This window comes from Neltuma alba, unplaced genomic scaffold (assembly GCF_004799145.2).
Source record: "Neltuma alba isolate B1F8T4 unplaced genomic scaffold, ASM479914v2 tig00002060_pilon, whole genome shotgun sequence".
Taxonomy (NCBI): domain Eukaryota; kingdom Viridiplantae; phylum Streptophyta; class Magnoliopsida; order Fabales; family Fabaceae; genus Neltuma; species Neltuma alba.
Genome location: NW_021632724.1, coordinates 1 through 21,356, shown reverse-complemented (window position 1 = coordinate 21,356; position 21,356 = coordinate 1). Strand labels below are relative to the sequence as shown.

Below are 21,356 nucleotides of genomic sequence, written 5' to 3'. Positions count from 1 at the left end.
AAAGACGGTGAGTTATAATCCACACGCACTGAGCAGTTGTTTTCAAGGGATCGATGAAAGAATGAAGCAGCCGCTGAGCCAGTTGATGGTAAAGTCGTGTAGTGGGTAACAAATATGCATGGTATTTATTCGAAAAATCTGCCAACTTATTAATAAAATTCAGAAGTTGCATATTGCCATTTTTATTTGAAAGGGTCGAAACAAAATTAGAAACTGCGTGTATGTGTCAGATCTTAAGCTCCCCTCAGGGCAGGACAGAGTAAAATAATGAAGAGTTGGGGGGGGGGGCGGTGGGCGGTTGATGTGACAGGGGAAATCAAAGACATGATCCAGCACGAGGAGATGGGGAGATTTTCATGAGGGCTTGAAAATGAAATGAGGAAAACAAGCAAGAAAGTGAAATGTCTTCAATTATTCGGCGAGTGGGAGATGGTCATGTTGGCTCACATGGGGAGCTTATTTCCTTCGCGCACTCCTCAACCCCACAGGCACGTTATAACGTACCTTCCCATTATATTTTCAACCCTTTGTCCCGTCTAACCTCTCGCCCCATGGATTCCTCTTCTCCTATCTATTGAATTAATTAGAGCAGATTAAGGTAGTGTTTGGATAAAAACCAAACCATGGTTTCAGAAGTGCTTTTACGGATTACGAAGTAAATATGTAGAGAAGGTTACCTCGTTTTGCGGAAAAGTGCTTCTGAAACCATGGTTTTGGAGCACCCAAACAGAACCTAAAAAACTAAATGGGTGGTTTGATTCTAACAAAATTAACAACCTGAACCCATTTGGATCATCTACATTCATAAAAGTAATCACTCGTGGTATATTCACCATATCTCCGTTGGTCTTGGTGCTGAGTCGTGTGAGAATAGTTAGGTATCAAAAGTTGCAAAAGCATGTTCTCATGTGGGAACCAAACATATGCTTCAAGCGGAAAATGAAAAAAATGTGATTGTAAATAGTCACCTCTCGCGATTAGGTACGAAACCAGCCATTCCCGTTGGCGGATGAAAACCGCGCTTAAAGTGACGGTTCCCTTGAATATCGAAGTGGTCTTGAGCCTGTGTTTAATTTCTTCTAATTTTTTGTCAACCAGAAAAGAGAATAAAATTTATTAAAAAAGGTATGGGGACCATAATAAGGGGGAAAAATTATGGGCCAGTTCTTAGTTTCCCTCACACTCTGACTGTTATTTTGGTTTTTGGATACTTCGCAGCGCATAATATGATATTTTTCCGAGCTTATTCACGTTATGGAGAAGATTCTATGGGGATAGGCGAATCAATTTCAGTATTCATTGTAGTAACGTGTATCATGATACTTATTAAATCTCAACTATTTAAATTTAATATGAGAGATTTAATATTTAATGTTTTTATTTTTTTTAAATATTTTGCTTTTACAGGTACAAAATTCAAAATAAATGTAATATTATAACTGTAATTTTTTTTAAAAAATTATATTTATTTTGAATTATGTAAATATTTAAAAAATATTTTGAAAAAAATTAAAAATTTAAATCTTAACCGTCCAGAATAAATTTGAATGGTGAAAATTTGGGGAATATCATGCTTTTTATCGGTACAACGAGGATTAAAATTGCCTTCCGAGTTGAGAATTACGAAGCGAAAGGGAGATATTTCCTCCCAGAAAAGGCACGTGAAAGATGCCACCGACAGGGGGTGTTGATGCCATTACCCCTGTTGGTCCACGGGATCACTTTCACTTCGTGGGATGCCATGCCGCTCTCATGCTCTATATTAATCCACTGGCGGGTAAAGCGGTTGTTATCTATTCGCCCTTATACTCGATTTAAATTAATAAATCATTCTCATACAGGCCACTGCCCTTGTATTTATGATTTATGCATGATTTGAATGATTGTCAACCTGTAAACCCCAATTCAATTACAAATTTTTAGTTTTCGATTTTTTCTTTATGACTCTGTTTACAGGTTAGTGGGTGGGCCTACAGTTATCATTCAAGTGGTGCATCCACTTTTATTTCAATCCTCAATCTTCTTGTTCTTGTTTCTTTGCTTTTCAAATTTTGTTGTTGATTTATTTTTTCAAAATCCTTGTTAGTAGTTATTGAATTTCCAGGACCATCTCTAGTTTTATCGCATAAAAGGGCTAGTAAATTATGTATGATTTGACTTTCTTAAATAAGATAATCTATGTATATTTGGGTTAAGGTGCAATTTTAACCCTAGTCTTATTTATCAGGTGTAATTTTGCTTCTGATATCTTTAGTGGCACATTTTGACCCTGATCTTTTTTTTTTGATGCAATTTTACCCCTCAGAGTCAAAATTGCACCCACAAATCAAAGGCGAAATTGCACATGAGAATTAAGATTAGAGGTAAAATTGCACATCTAAAAGATTAAGGGCAAAATTGTACCTAAGAAATACAATCAAGATCAAAATTGTACCTTAACCCTATATATTTATATAAAAGAAAAAAATTTTCCTTTTGTATTGAAATGAAAAAGATCCGAAAAAAAATTAAGTAAAGACTCAAACCAAACCTATAAGTTAATATTTGGATCATATAATTAATAATTGTGTGAATATCATGGAAAACAATAGTTGCAACTACAGCTACTCTTTTTTAAATAATGCTGCGTGGGGCACGGCAGTTTTTTAAATCGATAATGGCATCCATGGAGTCAAAATGATTCCCTCTTTCCATCCACGCCCGCCCCCTGGTTAGATTTTTTTTTTAAAAAAAATCCTTCAATAAATTCTACGAAATATCAGATAAATTGCTATTGCTATATGTGATATTGCCAGGAACCAAAAAATTGAAACATATTAATTTTTAAGGTTTTATTGTGATTAAATTTTATTCAAAAACTTATTGCAACTTGAAGTTGTTATACTTTAGAACTGAAATTTTTTAATTGCATAATTAAAATTATTAATTTTTAAGATTGTATTGTGATCAAGTTTTATTTAAAGATTGATGTAAGTATATATATGAAGATAGAAAATTGTTAATTTAAAGTTAAAATGTGTTAATTGAGAAATGAAATATGTTAATTTAGAAGAGAAGAATTTTTAATGAAAAGACATTAAAGTTAATTCATAAACTTTAAAATTTCTCTTTAGACCATGTGAGCTGATTAGAAATTTAACAAATTTAATGACCTAAATAAAAATTTGGATTATTTAAAAATATTTAAGGGATTTTCCCTAACAAATATTGTTAAAAACGGATGTTAATATATATTTTTAATTTTAAATAATGTTGTTACCCTTGCACTGAAAAATAACTTATTTTAACATAATTATAGATGAAAAAATTAATAAAAAGTATACTTGGTTATAAATAATACTATATCGAGTCCTTAATATAACAGTTAGTTGACTAATTTGAATAGATTAAAAAAAACTAGCTAAATAAGTTATTTGTAATAATTAGGTGTTGTCTTTTTGAAAATATTCTTATTAATTAAATATATTGACTAGAATTATCATTATTATAAGGACTATTTTTAAAAAAATATAAAAATAAAATAAAATAAATATTATATTTAAAATATAAAAAAAATGAACTGATATAATAAATAATAACGACAACCGTTCTCTGGTAAAAAAAAAAAAAAACGGCAACCGTTGTAGTATTTGAGGTGAGTTCGGGTTGCCGAACACTGTTGTCGTAACGTAAGGGTGCGAATGCGGCCGTGTGGGACATAATTGGCATTACTGTTGACACGTGGATGAGCTTTTACTATCTTCACGTGATGACTCAGTGCTCCACGTGGCAGTAATACAAGAGAAAGGGGGTAAAGTGGGTCCTACGCTAGGCTCCCTCACGTCACGGGTAGTGGGTTTAAACTTAAAACGATGAAGACGAAGCCGTCCAAGCATGCCCCACCGTCCAACCCCATGAATTGAGCCCACGCTTATATTTTTCAACTCAATAGTCCATAAACAGAATTTTATAATTAAGATTAAAAATAAAAAAATAGTTAATTAATTTGAATATATTAAAAAAATAAGTTAAGTTAGTTATTTATAATAAATATGTGCTATTTTTCTTAAAATATCATTACTAATCAAGTTTATTAGTTAGAACTATTATTATTAGAAGGACTATCTTAGAAAAAATAAATAAATATGATATTATATTTATAATCAAAATAAAAATGAAACGAGATCTTATATTAGAGACAAAAAATAGTAATAATTTATCATGCTCCCCCAGTCCTCCTAGTTGCTTACCCCATCATCATTTAATTTAAGTGGAAGTTTGGCGGCTTCGATTTAATATACCTTTTTTGTTGGTCAAAACATTAAAAAAAAAAAACTGAATTCTCAAGTTATCCTTAGCAGCGGAGCTCACCATCGCTAATAATACTATCAGTTTTAAATATAAAACTTATTTTATAATATACTCTTTCTGTATTAAATATAAGACCCTTATAATATAAAAGTTTTATATTTAAGATCAGAAGAGTAATTTATACTAAAAAATAGATTCTATATTTAAAATCAGATGAGTAATAAATAATATTTTCTGTACACCCATAAAAAACTGATTCTGTTCACTGAACAGCGAAAAATGCCATAGAATATAAAATGATAATAATTAAAAAAAAATTGTGCTGAGTAGATTTTAAGTTGTTGCACTTGATGTGCTAAGCATCCGTTTCCTGGCAACGACATTTTCTTGCTTTGCTTGTGATGTTGGTCGTCTTTTAATTTTTGCCTTACTATTAATGCAATATAATCAGATGATTATGAATGGGAAAATTCCATTAATTTAATGCATAATAGAAATACACTCCTCCAGTTCTTAATATAAGACCCAATTCTTGAGTTGGTTTTAGTTATAAATATAAGACTCATTTATCATATTTATCAATTTTCTCTAAATTACCCCCATAGATACTTTCCCAACCATAATCAAGTAAAAGAGGGAGATGAGATATTAAGAAAGATAATTATGGTATTTTAGGAAAAATGTGTCATATTTCTTATAATTAACTAAGTTACCTAACTTCCTTAATCTAATCAAATTAGTTAAATGGGTCTTATATTAAAGATCAGAGGAGTATTATGTAAAGATTGAAAACGAAGCAAGTTAAATGTAGCATGTTGTCATTTTTGAAAAGGACAATAAAATTATTTCTATACAAATGGCCACAGTCTTGCCTCATGAATATTTTACCTTTTTCTCTGTCCTGATAACCACAATTGCCTATTTTCGCGCACTCGAGCTATTTTACTAATCTAATATTATCTCCAAACCAATCCTCTTCACGTTGACCTCATAACCGATTATACTCCTCCGATCTTTATTATAAGACCCAATTTGACTTTTTATTTGATCCTAATTATAAGACCCAATCCATTTTCTCTTTTATATTTATACATTTTTTTCCAAGATAATCCTTCTAATAATGATAGTTTTAGCCAATATACTTAATTAGCAAGGATATTTTAGGAATAACAACACTTATTTATTATAAATAACCAACTTAACTTACTTCCTTAATCTCCTCAAATAAGTCAATTGGGTCTTATAATTAGGACCGGAGGAGTACTAATTAATCGTCCTCTCATCATAATTACGTATAAAGCATTATTTTTTTTTTATAAAATGAAAATGGAAAATGCTGCCAGAAAAATTTTGATCAAACGAAATAGGATTTTTTATGCATAAATTAAAATTCAAGTGGGGAATTATTGTATTGATGTCTCACCTAGGAGGGGCCCAGTAGTTAAGTCATGGGGCATCGAAAACTTGTGAGGGCCTTGCTCGGGTAATGGCAAGCAAGTTAAAACGACTTCATCAGGGTAGTTGCCGTTATAGCCTATAGTTCCTTTTCCTCTCCAGTGGGGAGCGTGCGTGCAAGTGCGAGCTCGAGGCTCAAAGACCGATTTTGGCAAAAACACGAAGAAGGTTGAATTGAAGCCAAGCCTCTCTCTCTACAGTCTACACCATTCGTAAGTCGCCAAGGCTCAGTTCATATATTTTGAGCTTTGCTCTGCGTACGAACTTCAGTCACCGGCAACAAAACGACAGATACTACGGAGTTTGACGCGATCGCTGAAACTGACCCGTAACATGAAAATGCTGAAAGCGGGCCTAACCGGAGAAGGCATCGACAAGAAATCAAGTGGCCGGACGGTGTTGGTGGGAGTGAAGCTGGATTCTTCCAGCAGGGAGTTGCTCACATGGGCTTTGGTTAAGGTTGCTCAGCCTGGTGATTTTGTGGTTGCTCTTCATGTTCTTGGGGACGATGGTGAGTGAATTTGCTTGCGCCTGAGGATTGTTGGTTCAAGCATTCGGTTCTTTTCGGTTTTCTTGCTTCTTGATTCCGTGAATTGAAACTGGTTTTTCCGATGTGGGTTGTGTAGAAATTGTGAACCGAGACGGGAAGGCGTCGCTTCTTTCGCTTGTCAAGGCATTTGACTCTGTTCTTGCTGTTTACGAAGGCTTTTGCCATTTGAAACAGGTTTGATTCCCATTAGTTCTTCTATTCTTGCTGAATCTTCTTCTTCACATACTGGCTCTTTGCTTCTGTTAAAACGTGATTCGGCAGCTCGCTGCGAATTGCTCACTCTTGAGTCTAGCAAAACGTCTTCTTCCTTTTCTTTTTCTTTTTTTCCCTTACTCTTGTAAATGAGGGGCTATCTTAACTAATTTCAGGGTATATCTTAGTTCAGAATGATAGAAAATTTATTTTGCCATCACCAAATGTTAAATATCAAATGAGATTTTGGTGGCAACGATGCAGGTGGATCTAAAGCTCAAAATCTGCAGAGGCTCGTCAGTCCGCAAAATCTTAGTCCGAGAAGCAAACGCCTATTCTGCAACTCATATTTTAGCGGGGACTGCTCAAGGCCTTCATAAAATTCGAACATCTACCTCCGTAGCTAAGTACTGTGCCAAGAAGCTATCCAAGGACTGCTGGGTTCTTGCTGTCAATAATGGAAAAGTTGTATTCAAGAGAGAAGGCTCATCAGCAGCTCCTGCTGACCTGCAAGGTTTCGAGTTTTTCATATTTCAGAGCGTTTTGAATCTCATGATTACCGTAGAATTCTCACTCATCGAATTGTTGCAGGGGTAGATAGTCGTGCCAGAAATGGCTTGCTTGCTTCAATTCACCGGACATTCAGTTCTAGCTCCAAAGTACTACATGATGACAACACAGGAATACTTGACAAGGGTACTTGCAGAATTTCCGATAACAGTTTGGCCAAGGCCTTTCTTGATTCTACAGAAACCGTTCAGAAACGGAGCTGCTCACTTTGTGGTCCATCACATGCATTGCCAAATCCCGCTTGCAAGCAAGCTGCAGAAGAGTCTTCTGGTGATAGTGACAAAGATAATTCTATGTCTATAGTGCTTGCGCAGACGGCAGAGGCAGCATCAAGTGCTAACGTTCTGTCAGTCAGAGAATTGCCTGAACTAAAACCTGGTTGGCCACTACTACACAGGACAATTTCATCAGGTCGGCAATCTCCTGGGCGCCAGACCTCAGTTGTTCAGTGGGCAATGCAGTTGCCGAGCAGAAATCTTTCATATGCCGGGGATCATGCTCACAGACCAGACAGTTCTGATCCAGATCATCATCAATCTTTGGCTTTGGATGGCGAGAGTGGTGCTATTGTTCCAGTAAGTGCTCAAATAGGGACTGCCTCTTCGCCTGACCATAATTCAACGAAAATTCCTAAAGAATTGGATGGTCTTCATGAGAAATACTCATCAACCTGCAGATTGTTTCAGTACCGAGAACTTTTATTGGCTACGTCAAATTTCTTGCCTGGTATGCTGTAAAGTTAATCTGACTCTTGAAGTCCAATTTGTCAAAAAGAAATTTTTTTTTTTAATGTGATTACCTATATGATTTCAGAAAATTTGATCGGGGAAGGAGGAAGTAGTCAGGTTTATAGAGGCTATCTTCCTGATGGTAAGGAACTAGCAGTTAAGATCTTAAAGCCCTCTGATGATGTTTTAAAGGAGTTCCTTTTGGAGATAGAAATTATCACTACCTTGCATCACAAAAACATTATTTCTCTCCTGGGATTCTGCATTGAGGACGGCAATCTTCTTTTGGTGTATGATTTCTTATCAAGAGGAAGCCTTGAAGAGATTCTTCATGGTACACCGTCACCCATCTCTAATTACATTTCATGGTCTTGTTAACTTCTTATTTACATCTTGTTGTTCGTGTCAAAATAGGGAGCAAGAAAAATCCACTTGTGTTTGGTTGGACCGAGAGGTATAAGGTGGCAGTTGGTGTTGCTGAGGCTCTGGATTATCTGCATAATAGAGATGTTCAACGTGTGATTCACAGGGACGTGAAGTCATCGAATGTATTATTATCTGAGGATTTTGAACCCCAGGTAATTTTCCTTCCGTTAGATGGATTCCCATAAATTTTTAATTGTTTACATTGGTGAATCTTCAATTTTTCTGCTTAATTTTCTACAGCTATCTGATTTTGGGCTTGCTAAATGGGCATCAACCTCATCATCTCATATAACTTGCACAGACGTTGCTGGGACCTTTGGGTTTGTACCTTCAACTCCTACATTCTTCACCTTATCCATAAACTTATTATTTGCGTTAGGGAGAAATTACTCTTGAAGTGGTCCTAAACTTCTGAGTTTACATGTTTTTATAGCTACTTGGCTCCCGAGTACTTCATGTATGGCAAAGTAAATGCTAAGATTGATGTCTACGCATTTGGAGTCGTACTCCTCGAGCTTCTAACAGGAAGAAAGCCCATAAGCGGTGATTATCCTAAGGGTCAAGAGAGCCTCGTCATGTGGGTATGTCTATCCAATCCTAATTCTAGCCTCTGCTCCTTTACTTCATCATCATATGTTGTGGTCCAATAACTTCTTCTCTTAAATCATTTTTCAGGCAAGTCCAATTCTGAATAGTGGAAAAGTCGCACAATTATTAGATCCAAGTCTGGGTAGTAACTACGATCAGGACCAGATGGAGAGGATGGTCTTGGCAGCGTCGCTCTGCATCAGACGTGCTCCGAGAGCCAGGCCTCAAATGATCCTTGTAAGTGATCCGATGGGGACCTTTTCCCCCCATTCTTTTTGGCTGGAAAACGACCGGACTTTATTTATCTTGCTTTTCCTGCATCATGCGGTTCTACAATTGTAATATGCATATCTGATTCCTTGTCTTTATTCTCTTGTTTGAACGCGGTGTAATATTCTCACTCGTCTTCGGTGTATTAAATTCAACATGCATATTATTTTGGACCGCAGATTACAAAGCTCCTTCAAGGTGACGCTGATGTGATGAAGTGGGCAAGGTTAGAAGCTAACGCTTCTAAGGCATTAGAAACACACGACGATGAAGCTTGTCCACCTGCTAATTTACAGTCACATCTGAATCTAGCATTCCTTGATGTGGAGGATGACTCGCTCTCCATGTGCAGTATTGAGCAAAATGTCTCGTTAGAGGATTACTTGAAAGGCAGGTGGAGCCGCTCATCAAGCTTTGATTGACCAAACTTACTGGTTAATTGCCGGAAGAAACTGTCCTCTTAGCTGATGGATTTGTAGATAAAATTTACTTGCCTCTTCTATTTGCCTCTGCATCCTCCATGGGGTTTCATAAACGGGTCTAGGATGGGAGGTTGTTAATGTACCCTCCTCCTTCCCTTAACAGTCAGGAAAGCTAGTCTAAAAATTTTGGACTATTTTCCTTTTTGGTTGTAGTCTACTGGAAATTGTATCGGTTTTAATACTTGTCTATCGGATAAAGTTGTAATGGTAAAAGTGTAAAAGATGAACTAGCTATATATGCTGATCAATAAGGCTAAGAGTAATTTTGTGTCTGATGGTAACTAATTTTTTGGGTTTTAATCTAATCTAATAACCATTCCAAACATGCACTTAATATCTCCTTTCTTGCATTCTTCACTTTTTCTCGCATGTCGCAAATTGATGGATGGAAGTCGTTGGCTATTTTAGGATTCAAATGGTTTATTTTATTGATAAGTAAATACTGGCAAAGATAATAAAGTAAAATATAACATAACATTTATTAATAAGTAAATATAATATATGTTTAATTTATTTTAATTTCTTAAAAGAATGCCTTGAAGAATCAGCTACACAGATTAACTTGTTTTTCAAATATTGATTTTTTCTAGTTAAAAATAACTTTTTAAAAAGACAGATGTCGTAATTTGAATCTTTTGGTTACACCGACCCAGGGAAGAAAAGAAAGGATGTCTATAGGAGAAAGTGCATCAATTTTTCAAAACTCCCCTCCACTTCCTTCTCTTCTTCCCGATGAAGGCACCCCGCCATGGTCTGTCGAAAATTTTCATGAGTTTTGGCTGCAATGTTTATGCACAACCCAGAACCAAAACGACCTAATCTTTCCAACAAAATTTTCCCTCGTCTAATCCTCTCGTCATCTTGTGAAAATGAAAGTGGGAAGAGAAGAGCAATTAAGATCTAACCAACGCCGGTCGTCGTGAAGAGATCTTGTGGCGGAATAAAATGCAGTCTCCGGCGAAATGGAACTTTGGAGAGTTGGAACAGAGAACTGTATTGGTAAAAAAGAGATATATAACACATAAGTCTGTATCCTTTCTCCCAACTTCAAACACCACATCACTCATTTCCAAGATGGAAGTCGGCCGCAAGAAGCTAGTGGTCGAATATTTCATCCAAAATGTCATTGGGTTGAAGATTTTGCTGGAAGATGGATCCACTTCAAGATGACATTGTCCTCTTTAATCTTTCGCTGCAAGACTTAGCTGTACTGTAGTCTGGTTCGTGGCGTCACGTCTCAAGGTGTGAAGCTTCGACTTTTAAGTTTTTTAAGTTATCCTGTAATAGTTGCCAATAAAAAGATGGTGAAATATCATAGAGGTTGAAAGATAAAATTTTCAAATTACTTGTTTCGATGAATATTCCTTTATATCAAGATGTTGCCAAAGAATCCACTAAAAAAAAAAAACGATGTTGCCAAAGAAAAAAATGAATTTCTTGATGAGGAAAAGTTGCTTTTGGTTCTAGATTGTGCATCAGTATTATATAGCCAGAACTCATGAAATTTTTTGGCAAAACATGGCGGGGTGGCATCATCGGGAAGAGGAAAAGCAAGTGGAGAGGGGTTTTGAAAAATGGATGCACGTGAGAAAGAGAGAGAGAGATTATTGTCAGGCAACATGAATAATGACAGAAATAGTGATAACACATAAGATAGAAAAAATTTGATATGTCATCCTTACAGTGCACAAATGCCGTGGTGCACCGAGAGCACGCAAGAATTTTTCCGTCTATTGATAAATAAGTATTATAAATATAAACTTAAATTTAAAATAAATCATATTTATAATACAATTTTGAAATTTGAAATATACTAAACAGACATTATAAATAGCTAAATTCTTTTGCCATAGTGTTGCATATCCGTTAGTCTATACACATGAATATATTTCAATTTAAATTGCATCATTTTTGTAATACAATTTTAAAATGTAAAATATATGAAACAGACATTTTAAACTATTTATATTTTCTCTGCCAGAAAATTGTATATTCGCTATCACAAGTAACAAGAATATTTATCTTTTAGGATATAACATTCATCCTGCAAGTTATAATTTATCTTTGATTTGGTTGGCAAAAGAAATTATCTTTGATTTAATTTGATTTGATATGGCTGGCCAAAAAAAAACGAAGGATTTTATATGGGCCAAGCAAACATGGATTGCATGTTATCCAGTTTCAGTGGTACCGGCCTGCCTGTGCCAGTTCAAATAATGTGAGAAGTGAGAATCAATGGTTCCAAGTCAAACGCGGCTACCTCGTTAACATTCAGCCGAACCTTTACCAAAACTAGTTTACTTGCAGGCTCCGCCTGCAGATTCTCAAGAGGAACACGAGTCCTACTTGCACGCAGTGGAAGCTTAGATCCCCAATTCTCTGGATTTCATCCATGGATCACTCATCCCACTTCCATCACCAGCACCAGCATCAGAATCAGCATGCAAGGTACGCTCCTCTTCCCCCTAATCACCCACGCCATTCACAGTTCCCCGAAGATCCCTGTCTGCGCCCTCACCAACTTCCTCCGCCGCCACCGCCGCAGGCACCAACTCTTCCACCCCCACCCCCTCCTCCTTCTCTTTCCTATCGAACCGTGCGCAACACTCCTCCAACGCATCCTCACCCCTATAATCCTCCTCATCAATCCCAGTTTTCTTTCAAGGCTCCAAACTATGCCAACCGTCCGGTTGAAGAAGAACGCCCTGTATCTTCTAGCCACCCTCACGATTTCACACATTCGCAGAGGGTTTCAAATCGGATGATCATCGATGATGACCGTCCGCGCCATAGTCTTCCTGATTTCGATTATCGCAATAACGATAACCGCATCGGTGGTTGGAACCCGCTGAGGGTTGTGTCAGATAATCGGCCGTCGAGGCCTTACCCTCCAATTGACTTTGACCGGCAATTGTATCATCAGCACCCATTGAATCACAAAATAGCCGCGCCATATCCGCCTGTTGATAAAGTTAGGTATAATTCAGAGGGCAACTCGAGGGGAAGAGTTGATCACATTGATAGGTATGAAGTCAAGACAAGGGAAGAATTTGCGTGGGGTAGAGGTGATGAGAAATATCATCGCCGCAGGGATTCTGGATCAAATCTCCATGCATCTTCGGGAGACTTCGGAATCATGTCTAGTCAGAGTACATTATCAAGGGATCTTGATTCCAAGAATGGCGATTATGTGCATCACGGCGTGGAACGGGACAACGAAATATCTAGGGGTACTAGAAGAGATGGACTTGGTGATAGCAAGAGGTGGGTAAATGATAGGAAGGGCCCCAGAGACCCACACAGTTCATCTTTTGAACTGGTAAACAACGAGAACGGTGGTGATGGTATTCGTCTAACCTCCGGGAAGTATTATGGTTCAGAATTGGGTAGATACAATAATAGAGGGAACAGGGAATCTGGTCATGAATTTAGTCGGGCTCCAAAGAAACAAATTCAGAAAAAGAGCGCACTTCTTAGAATTCAAATGGTAAAACCAAATCACAAGAACCGTGAGATTGAACAGTTACAATATACCAGCCATGGTGATGACACAAACTCTAATTCCTTTAGAGGGAAAGATCAATTTGAGTATTCAGGTTATGGGGTCAAAGCAGAAGAGAGAGAAAGAAGTCCTGTTGAGCTTGATATTTCTTTTAAATCAAATTCTCTGGTGGCTAAGGCAATTGTGGCACCTTCAAGTTCTGCAATTTCTGATGTCGATATCACCTCTGTTTCTGATACAGATTTTGTTCCTGCAGAAAAGGGAAAGAATAGTCTGGTCTCTGATAGTGATTCTCCTGGTTTAAAACCTGCCAAACCATCTATGGCTGCTGTAAACTTAGGTGGGTCACCTTGCAAGGTGAATTGCATCCCTAGTTCAAGCAAGGAGTTTAACTTACAGAAGAAGGTCTCTGACAGTTGTTCTCGGCGTTGTGCCGGTGTACCTACTAATTGTGATGTGAAAAATGAGGGGGCTCAAACCCCTAAGGGAATTGTTTCTCATGAAATTACCAACTCTTGTTCTGTTAAAACACATCCAAGGGTAGCCAAGAAGAAAAAAATTGTAAAGAAAGTGGTGAAGAAAGTTGTTTCGAATCCTAAATTAAATGTCTCAAATTCTATGTCATCAAATATGCCTAACGGAACTGTGAAAGCTGATAGTTTTAATCCTTTATCTACCTCTGGATCTGACAAAACTGAAACTTCTTTAAAGGAGAAAATCACTGCTGTCGACAAGGTGCCACATAATTTGCCTTCTCCAGAGGGAGGACATCTGCTGCCTGATAGTAGAAAGGGAGATACACTTCTGCCTAGTACAGGGCCAAATGCCAGTTCACGGGAGCATGAGGCTGATGATAAGGCTGATATAGGGCAAGTGGATAGAATTGAGAGAAGTGAAAACATTTCTAATACTTCTTTGGGTGCTTTTAGCATTAAAGATGTAAAGAATGATTTTGATTGTCCGAAGGCAGATGATTTTGTCCATGGCTTGCGTGGTAGTCCAAATAATGACAAGGCTTCTGACGCTAAGTCACCAAATAGAATTACATTTGCTGACATTAATAATGGTGATGATGTTAATATGCAACTTTGTCAGAATGAAGCCTCCCTATCACCTCACCACTATTCTAATGTGCAATATTTAGATAATCAGTTTCAGGTAGAAGATGACAAGAACAGCAGACTGTCAGCATTGGCTGAGAGTGTAATCAATACAGATGTTATAAACACATGTAATTCTGCTGATGTTAGTCTGGCTTGCTTGAGTTATAATGATCTTACTGGTAATGCACAAAAGAACATTACAGGTTCTGATTTTGAAAATGATGGCAAGGAAGATTGCAAAACTAAAGCCCTTACTTTATCTGAAAATGTTATTTTGGAAGAAAACCCAGAGACTTGCTCCCCCGTGCCAAGTGGTGGAATGGATAGTCAAATGGATAGTCTTTCAAGTTCTGTGGAAACTAGGATTTCAGATGGTCAAGAATGCCCAAAACCTTCAAGATTACCAATTCATGTTTCTGATAACAGCCTCACTAATTCAGAAGAGAATATCATGACTCCCCATAGTGTTATTGTCAAAGATTCTGGAAAGGAGGCATCCCCTGTGGATGTCACTGCATCTCCTGGGAATTGTACCACTGAACAGTCTCCAAATGCTAATTCTTTGGTTAGATATGCTGAAGGAGATGCAAATATGTCTAAAAAAAGAAAAGTTGAGACACATTTAAATTTTTCAAGTTCAGATTTCGGGGGCATATCTCCAGAGCCTATGCATACGGTTAGCCTTGCAAATGTGCATGCAACCTTAAGTTTGTCAAAAAATTCAAGTGTGTCAGAAGTTTTAAATCCATATGTTCGAAGCTCAGATTTTTGCTTACAATCCAGCACAGGTGGGGTTACTGTTTTACATGGGAAAGGGGAGGTTTCAGAGACGGAAGTTTACTTTGGACATAGTGGCAGTAACAGCGCAAATAGGACTTCACCAATGTTTAAAACTAGTAGTCACATGAATGTCACTTTATTGCAAGCTGAACTTTGTGATGCAATTGTGGTTGCCACATCTTGTGCAGAAGTTCCTATTAGTATTAGTGATAACAACACGCACCAGAAAGAGGTCGAATTTTCTAGCATGGTTAAACCTTCTGCTTCTCTATCCCTGCCTTATCCTGAGAGTAGTGCTAAATTGTACAAGAATAGCTTGTTTGGAGAATCTGTTGGGTCTATGGATGCAAATACAAATATTACAAAATTTGAATGCTCCCAGTTGCAGCACCCAGCCATCAACTGTCATTTGCATGAGGATGTGGCTATTCCAAACGATCAGTTTCCATTGTTGGAAAATGAGCAGAAAGAAATTCTCTCCCTGTTGTGCCTGTGAACAACTTTCTAAAGAACATTCTGGTTTCTGGAAATACTGAGAGAGAGAAGATTGATATAAAGGATTGAAAAATTTGAGTCCAGAGAATTCGTTGAAAGATCTCCGAGTGCTGATATGAAATCCATTGATCCTCAACAAAGGATGATTTACCTCTTGAACATCAATCTTTGTCCTGCCCAGCTGATACTGATGCTGTAACAAGCGACTGCAGTACAGTATCAGATAACTTTCTCCGGGACCATGCTGGACATACTTGACAGTAGGACTTCAGATTGTCAAACAATCCAAAATGAAAGCATTCAAGGGGATGAAAATGATGCGGATAGCACATCTAAGGTTGAACAGGATTGTGACTTAGCTGCTTGTACATCATATTCACAGAACACTATAGAGAATATAAAGTCAAGTCCTGCAGCCAGAAGTGATAACTTGATCACAAGGAAGATGATGCCTCAACCTTTGCAAGTTGATTCCAGAGTTATGACTCAAGGACTGAATTCCTCTGTGCAGAGCTAAATTATGGCAAAAATCACTCGGGTCCTGCCATTCCTACTACTTTCAAGGGTCGATCCTACTTAAATTTTCCCAAGTCAAAGACATCTGCATTTTTCCCCAGGTTTCAAAACTTCGAACTTGGCATCGTACAGGTAATAATTCTGGTTCTCTACCAGGAAATAATCCTTTGGCAGGATCTGTGCCTCCCAGAAGGTCAGTTTCAGAAAAGAAGGGGAACTTTCAAAATACTTCTTACATTCGTAAAGGTAACAGTCTTGTAAGGAAACATACTTCTGTTTCTGCTTCACCACAATGCACTGCTAATCAGTCTTCTTCTTTGGGGTTTGATGAGTCTCATAAGAGCACTGGATCTGAAATTATGGTTGATATCTCAAATCACACCAATCTCTTGAAATCAGGATTGACACCCGCTTCTCTGGAGGGGCAAAGAACGCCTCCTCTACCTGTTGACACTAAATTACCTAATCATATGGCAACAGCATGTGAGGAGAATAAATCTTCCTCGTTAATAGAACCCCTTTCCAATGCTTTCCGTGATAGTGCATCTGAACCTAGAAACTTTACGGAGCCTTGTGATGCTCCAAATTCTGATGATGCGCTGAAGTCGGATGAAACTGTTGAAAACCTAACTTTTCCATCAAACAACGTGGAGAGCCAAGTTGAAGCACGTGATGAGCATGTGTCTTTGAATTCAAAGAGAATAGTCTATGTAAAGCGCAAATCAAATCAGTTGGTTGCAACTTCAAATTCTTGTGAACTTCCTGTTGCTACTGATGACAATGTCCAGATGGCCTCTTCCGATGGGTACTACAAGAGGAGCAACAATCAGTTAGTTAGGACTACATTTGAAAGTCAAATCAACCAGACAGTTGCAATGCCCACTGTAAACTCTGATAGGCACAGGGCCCGTAAGGCTGGTTACAACAGGAGGTTTGGTAAGAGGCGGTCACTAAAGGGTATGTATGAATAACTCATCAAGTTGTCAAATCAATTAATCTCCGTGCTTTTGTAATTCCAGAGTAGGGAATGTAACTTGAACCGAATACTCTTCTTTGTGCTTATGGCTGTAGTAGATATGATTATAGCTTAGATCCAACACTAGATTTTTTGCTTTTTGCTGTCCCGGGCTGTGCGATAGTTGATTGATAATACGCCCATGCTAGATTTATCTTAGGCTTCATGTTCTTTTGGTCTTAGATTGTCTGTTCAGATCAGGAGTCCACGGTCTTCGGAACATCATCTTTTCAGTTCTATATGGGTTTTGACCCTCAAAGTAGTTCTCAAATTTCTTTTTTACTCCTCCATTTTTGTGTTTGTTTGCTGAACTAACCGGGAGTAATTTTGCTAATGTTTTCTGTCATTCTCAGCCACCATTCTCTAATTTGTTTCTGCTGAGGCATCAGGACCAGTGCATTTCCATTTATTAGTTCCTGTTTTCTTGCATAGTGGTTAGATAAACAATTAACTTGAGACTTCATATGCAGTTGTTGGAAGTTCATGCAAACCTTTGAGAGCCTCATTGGTGTGGACACTCTGTGGTGCAAGTTCATCCAAAAACGATAATGACTCTCAGCATCATCCGAAAGTTCTGCCTCAGTTTTTTCCATGGAAAAGAGCAACATACTTAAGGAGCTTCATTTATAATCCTGCTTTGAGCTCCAATACTAATTCGTTATCTGCAATCAGGTACTGGGGTGGTGTTTGTTCCTCAATATTTTCTGTTTTGTTTATGGTTATGTTGCGCTACATTATTTGCCTCAGTCATAGTCAATTGCAATGGTCAATTACTGTTTTTTGTTTCAGCAAGAAATTGGTTCTGTCGAGAAAGAGGAATACTGTTTATACTAGGTCAACCCATGGATTTTCCCTTCGGAAATCCAAGGTGTTAGGCGTTGGCGGATCTAGTCTAAAATGGTCAAAATCAATTGAGAAGTCTTCAAAGAAAGTTAACGAGGTTAGTTTGGCTTTTGATGCATATGATATATTGGGTTTTTCCCATTGAAATTTACCTTTTAATTTTGGTATAGTTTTTCCTAGTAAAAGATTTTTTCTTCTCACAATTATTATGATCATTACAGGAAGCCACACTTGCAGTTGCTGCTGTAGAGAAGAAAAGGAGGGAACAGAAAGATGGTGCTTGTATCAGCTCTCGGGCAAAGAGTAGGAAAATCATTCTTTCTACAAGAATTTCATGTTGCTGTGATGCATGTTATGGGTGTTCACCTTTTTAAAATAGCATCTCCTTTATTTTCTGTGTTACTCTGACTTTAAAGTGGTGGTCAATTAGGAGAACGTATATTTCGTATTGGGTTGGTTCGTTACAGAATGGACTCTTCGGGGAGGACACTTCAAAGGATTTCAGGTGTTCAACCTTTATGCCTTAATTTGTTTATTAGATGTTGCATCCCCTTCACCTCCTATATTCACTACTTTTCTTAATGTGTCACGATTGCCTAAAAGAATACATTTACCTGGGACATGCGATTCAAGTAATTTTAAGATGTGCCTTTGGCAAGTATGATCTAGAGCGACAATTGTTCATATTAGATGAGAAATTGGTGATTTGTTTACTCGTATATTAAGTTGGTGATTTCTCATTAACAATGTCATTTGTGAATGATGGCATCTCCGGTCCCTTTAATAATACCTGTAAAGGTATGTCGCGTTTTGAGCTTATTGATTGAATGTTATAACAACACTAAGTTTATCAATTTTACCATGATCATTTTGTTGGTAGAACCTTATGTGTATACAATCGATTATGATACCTTCTCTATGCCCCCTTATGCATCTTGAGGCTATACATCAGTTTTTAGATCCCATATGGATAAACACGTTATGTGCTTATTGAAGAAGAGCTTATGTCAAATAAGCTCTACTGACTTGGGTGTTCTGAAATAGACTAATTCTTGTTAGCCTTGGGATTCTGAAATACAAACTCATAAATTTCCCTGAACTTAAAAATGGGGGGAAAGAAAGAAAGAAAATATCCAGAATAAATAGACTTCAGGGAAATGCATCGACCCTCAACTTCAAAGGGTCCGCTCTCCTCCATGTTAAGATAGACTCTCCAAGAGGTGTGTTTTTTTCATTGGAAAAATATCAACGGTGACGCATATATCCCAAGTGTCAAAATAGCTTGTGGCTAAGTTGGCTTAAACTTTCCCATGCACATATTTTGATAAGCATCAATATCAGCATATGGTGGCATTATAATTATTAGTTCTTGTATTTCTTTTGTTGGTGTCTATGGTGGTAATATTTTCAGAATTATAACGTTTTTTTAACTTCTAATGTTTTCCATTGTTCTTTTCCTTGTTCTTTTTTTCTGTCAACATGTTTTATGGAATATTTGGCTATATTTCTCCCAGAAGAAAGGCAATTTTTATTGGGACTAATAAACGTAATGCTCTTGTAGCTGATGAGCCCCTACCCTCTGCTTCTCTCCGTCCAGGTTTGCATGTGAAAAGTTCATACATTCCAAGGAGATTAGTGATTGGAAATGATGAGTATGTGCTTTATTATATTTATTTTAATTTCTTTGTTGATTTTAATCAGTTGGTAATGGCTTCTTATAGTTTCACTATCTTTACAATTTTGTGTATATAGTATATAAATGATAACTTCCAACATTCACAGGTATGTCCGAATTGGCAATGGCCATAAGCTTATCAGAGACCCAAAGAAGCGAACTCGTATATTGGCTAATGAAAAATTAGGTGGAGTTTACACACAGCTAGACAACGGTTGGCTCGGAAGCAGAAGTATTGTCAATTCTTTACTAGATTTGGGAAATGTAACAAGGATGACAGGAAGTGTCCCTATATTCATGATCCCTCTAAAATTGCTGTCTGTACTAAGTTTCTGAATGGTTTATGCTCCACTCCCAACTGCAAATTGACTCATAAGGTTTTGTCATATATCAAGTCCTAGGGACTGTATGTGGTCTGCTGCAATTTGCTGATCTGTCTGTCAAGAGTTGATGTCTAAGTTTTTGTTTTGTTTTGTTTTTCCTTTCAGGTTATTCCCGAGAGAATGCCTGATTGCTCTTATTTTTTGCAAGGTGCATAGAAGAAAGTTTTTTCTTTCTGAGTGATTAACATGAAATTACTATACTGACAAGTTGAATGGCAGGTTTATGCACAAATAGAAATTGCCCCTATAGACATGTTAATGTGAACCCTAAGGCATCCGTTTGTGAAGGATTCCTCGGGGATATTGTGCTGATGGCAATGAGGTATTAGGCTATCATGTTAAATTTTCAGTAAAATTAGTGGATAATATGAATGTTAAGCTTCTCTTTTCACTCAAATCAGACATATCAATCTTTTTACATGCAATTGTTTCATTTCTCTAGCATCTTTGAGGAAACAGGTTTTGTAACTCCAGTTTGGTGATTTGATATTGTCGTTGGGGTTACTATGTCTGTTTATGTTCACACTGAATTTCAGTCGAGTGCGACACCTTAGGAGTGAAATTCAGTTTTTGCCTGCAGTTCAAGATTGTATGGACGATTTATCTCGTACCTATAATTTATATAGTAGCTACTTTCTTTACTCTTAGAAACTTTAGATTGGTTGCTAACTCTGCCCCTAAGGCATCCAATTCCTGCCCCATATACAAGTGATTTTGCGTTAAGATTGTGCCATTTATGTGGTCTCAGTGTCGGAAGAAGCACACCTATGTCTGCCCTACGTTTCAAGCAACAGGAAGCTGCACCCAAGGGAGCAAGTGCAAACTTCATCACCCCCAAAAACAAGGAAGGGAAAGAAAAGGAAGAGATGCGTGGATCAGAGGAACTGTAAGGCGATATTTTGGTTCTTTATGGATTGATGTTTCTGAACCTGGGACGATGGTTGTAGCTCCAAGGCAAGGGGAACAAAATAAGGATGGCCTTGAAGGAGAACTTGCTGACTATATCAGTCTAGATGTCGAGGATGAAGACGTTGCTGAACTTCCGGGACGAGCAAGGGAGCAATCAACATTGTGTGATGGTGAACCTGGGGACATAGTATTGGATGATGAGGATGAACTCATTAAACCAGTTCTGATAATGAAAAAGGATATTAGGGCCAAGACATCTCCTGTCTGACAGCCCCCAGCCAGACAAGTGGCAGGGGGACTATTTGTGAAGCTAACGATTTATTATTTGTTCTTAGTTTATATGCCTGGTTGATTTTCAATGCTCTCCACCCGGCACTTCTATGTGTTTACACTGTACAGCAACATGAATATTATATAAATAACCTGCTTCAATATGACCAATTCTGAGATTTCTGTGAACTGAAAAGGTTTCATATTCTCCTTTTTTTGTTGGTCGATGGAGTTGTAATCTTCTCATCTGAAAAACCCACTCGCAAGTGGGGAGGTGTTTTGTCCGTATATCACACGTAATCCGTCGTATTACT

The 21,356-nt window shown here is 37.5% G+C and overlaps 1 protein-coding gene and 1 pseudogene across 1 annotated transcript; both read left to right on the top strand.

Annotated features, from left to right (window-relative positions):
* Nucleotides 1–5,869: 5,869 nt before the first annotated feature.
* LOC114716151 (probable receptor-like serine/threonine-protein kinase At5g57670) lies at nt 5,870–9,832 on the top strand (annotated as a pseudogene).
* A 1,991-nt stretch (nt 9,833–11,823) lies between these two features.
* Nucleotides 11,824–21,040, top strand: LOC114716141 (uncharacterized). The gene is given in 14 exon segments (XM_028901074.1): nt 11,824–15,428; nt 15,693–15,909; nt 16,049–16,904; nt 17,433–17,634; nt 17,752–17,902; nt 18,027–18,108; nt 18,236–18,310; nt 19,367–19,457; nt 19,588–19,661; nt 19,664–19,857; nt 19,969–20,011; nt 20,083–20,157; nt 20,160–20,185; nt 20,612–21,040. Coding segments are annotated over 14 exon segments (6,000 nt in total). The 5' UTR covers nt 11,824–11,943.
* The last annotated feature ends 316 nt before the right edge of the window (nt 21,041–21,356 follow it).